Genomic DNA, 2500 nt, shown 5'->3' on the forward strand with positions numbered 1-2500 from the left:
CACCCACTTTCCAGGGTACATCAGCCTTAAGTGACACTGTAATCATAAATTGAAAATGATACTTCCAGAGGAATTGGCAAACTTGACATTTCATTATATTTGTTAACACATGCCACAAATGATTGTTAGTGAGGAAATTCCATTTCCCTCTCTCCATCTCCAATCAGATTTAATTTGAAAATTTTCAGCCTCCTCCGGCTAATTTGCAATTAAGACAATTTTGTTTGAATATGTAGTAATGTCATTACCATTCCACCAAATTAGCAAGGAGACTAAAGGTCAGTGTAAAATTTTCCAGCTGACTGGAGCCTCTCAGCTGAGATTTGGGACTATGGAGGGGAAAAAAAATCCGGGCAGCAACAGAATAGCAACTTATTTTGAATCCGATTGGCTGAAAACATGGCATCCTTCATTATTGCTGCTGCTGTTGCTTCACTGGGGGCTAGGCCTGTTTAACAACAGGGGCAGTCGGTAATCGGCAACTGGCTTTTATTTAAGAAAATGTACTTTCCCTGAAGTCTGGCAGGACAAGAAGGAGTTAGTCCTAAGTAACATTGCCAGAGATTATTAGATAACCTCTAACAGCATCCTCTAATTAGAGTTCTTATGATACAATTTCATCCTGTAATTAGTTGAGATTGGCTGCTTCATTTTGCAGCTTATTAGTGGCAACACAGCTGTAGAAGTGAATCCACTCTCATTTGTCAAACCTTTTTAAGTCTTTTTCTCTTGTCTCTACCTTTTTCCTGCCCATGTCTTGGGCCTTTGCAGCTAAATCTGGTGTCTAGTGTCACCATGTCGAAGAACATGTTGGAGACATCCCCACAGAGCTTACCTCAAACCCCTACCACACCAACGGCCCCAGTCACCCCGATTACCCAGGGACCCTCAGTAATCACCCCAGCCAGTGTGCCCAATGTGGGAGCCATACGAAGGCGACATTCAGACAAATACAACATTCCCATGTCATCAGGTAGGATATTCATGCTCAGTAGAGCTCTTTTACTTTGGGAGAGGAAAACTGAAGCCGAAGCAACTCTAGAGGAGTCATGCCAGAGCCCATGAGGACTCAGTCATGATTTATGGAGTGATAATTGTTTTATTCCTGGTAAATGCGGAGAGGGGTGATTCCCTAAGCACATTAGGATGAATTGTTCTCAGTGGAAAGAAAGCTCTCCCCATTAGAGCCAGCTAGAGATGTGTTGTCCAGATAGCCCGTTTCATCACCTCCATTCAAGGAGATCCTTTGATCTCCAAGGGAAGGCTACATCAGTACAGCACCTGCAAGTAAGGCTGTGTGAGAAGGGCCACTGGAGACATGTGGCTTAATGCTAGACAGTTGACGTGCTGCCTAGATAACATCCTGCCACAGCTCCTCAGGTCTACATGCTGCTTAGCCTCAGATGCAGGTGAAGGTAAAGGTTGCATGGAACACAGATTGACCTCCTCCCTCTCTCTCGCCCTCCCCCTCCTCCCCTTCCCCTGCACCCTTGCCCCCTGGGGCATCTGGGTAATCACAGCCACACATTGTACCTATTAGTAGCTCAGAGCCCCCTTGTTACAGAAAGTGAAGTTATTTTCAATGTGGGTGCTTTGAGGGTTTGGGTTCTCTTTGTTAGGGAGCCACAGATGCCTAGAGGTCACCTTGTGGCTCTTTAAGGAGTATTAGATGAGGAAAGCAAAGATTATGGCGGGGGGGGGGGGGGCAAAAGTCCATGTGGGAACATGCTGAGGCCAGCCGCTTTCCAGAGGAGCTGGCTGCTGGGACAATCCCAGTCCCCCTGGTGATGCCTTCCCCAAAGGACGGCAAACAACGGCAAACAACGGGGGGGACGTGGCGTTGGCACTTTCCCTCAGAAATGGCCTTTCTCATGGAATTCAATTCCACTGTCATGCTTCGTGCCTTCTCACTGCATCACCTCACCCATACCAGGGGAAAATAGGGAACATCGATGCTATAGGCCCGACTTACCAGCAGAATTAACACCTTGTCTCTTATTTTTGTAGAGATCGCCCCAAACTACGAATTTTATAAAAATGCAGATGTCAGACCTCCATTTACGTATGCCACCCTCATCAGGCAGGTGAGTGGAAGGAACCCGAGCTTTGCCCTGTTCAATTAAAAGTCATCAGAGCTTCGAGGGAGGCTTGGCTGGGACCATGTCATCTAGTCTACTTAGGAAACCATCATTTTTTGTCACCGTCCCTTGTCTCCGTGCAGGCTATCATGGAGTCATCTGACAGGCAGTTAACACTGAATGAAATTTACAGCTGGTTTACGCGGACCTTTGCGTACTTCCGACGGAATGCAGCAACTTGGAAGGTAAGTCCGCTCCCGCCTTGGCAGTGCTCAGAGGCCGCACCACCGTGCCTCGCAGATAGCACGAGGAACATTTATTTACATGACACAAGCAGATTAGTATCTGCGTCCCCTCTTTTTAACCTGCCTCTTGAATGGAATGAATTCTCTCTCTCAAAATGACAAGTGAAAGAATAATTT

The 2500-nt window shown here is 46.6% G+C and overlaps 1 protein-coding gene across 1 annotated transcript in view; it reads left to right on the plus strand.

The window, feature by feature from the left end:
- FOXP2 (forkhead box P2) overlaps window positions 1-2500 on the plus strand; it is a 286380-nt gene that overhangs the window by 252036 nt on the left and 31844 nt on the right. Inside the window, exons 12-14 of the mRNA XM_023760067.1 lie at window positions 772-973; window positions 2008-2084; window positions 2222-2323. Of these exons, the coding sequence (XP_023615835.1) occupies window positions 772-973; window positions 2008-2084; window positions 2222-2323 (381 nt within the window). The remainder of the gene's footprint in view (window positions 1-771; window positions 974-2007; window positions 2085-2221; window positions 2324-2500) is intronic.

Source organism: Myotis lucifugus, unplaced genomic scaffold (genome assembly GCF_000147115.1).
Source record: "Myotis lucifugus unplaced genomic scaffold, Myoluc2.0 scaffold_171, whole genome shotgun sequence".
In the NCBI taxonomy this organism is placed as follows: Eukaryota; Metazoa; Chordata; class Mammalia; order Chiroptera; family Vespertilionidae; genus Myotis; species Myotis lucifugus.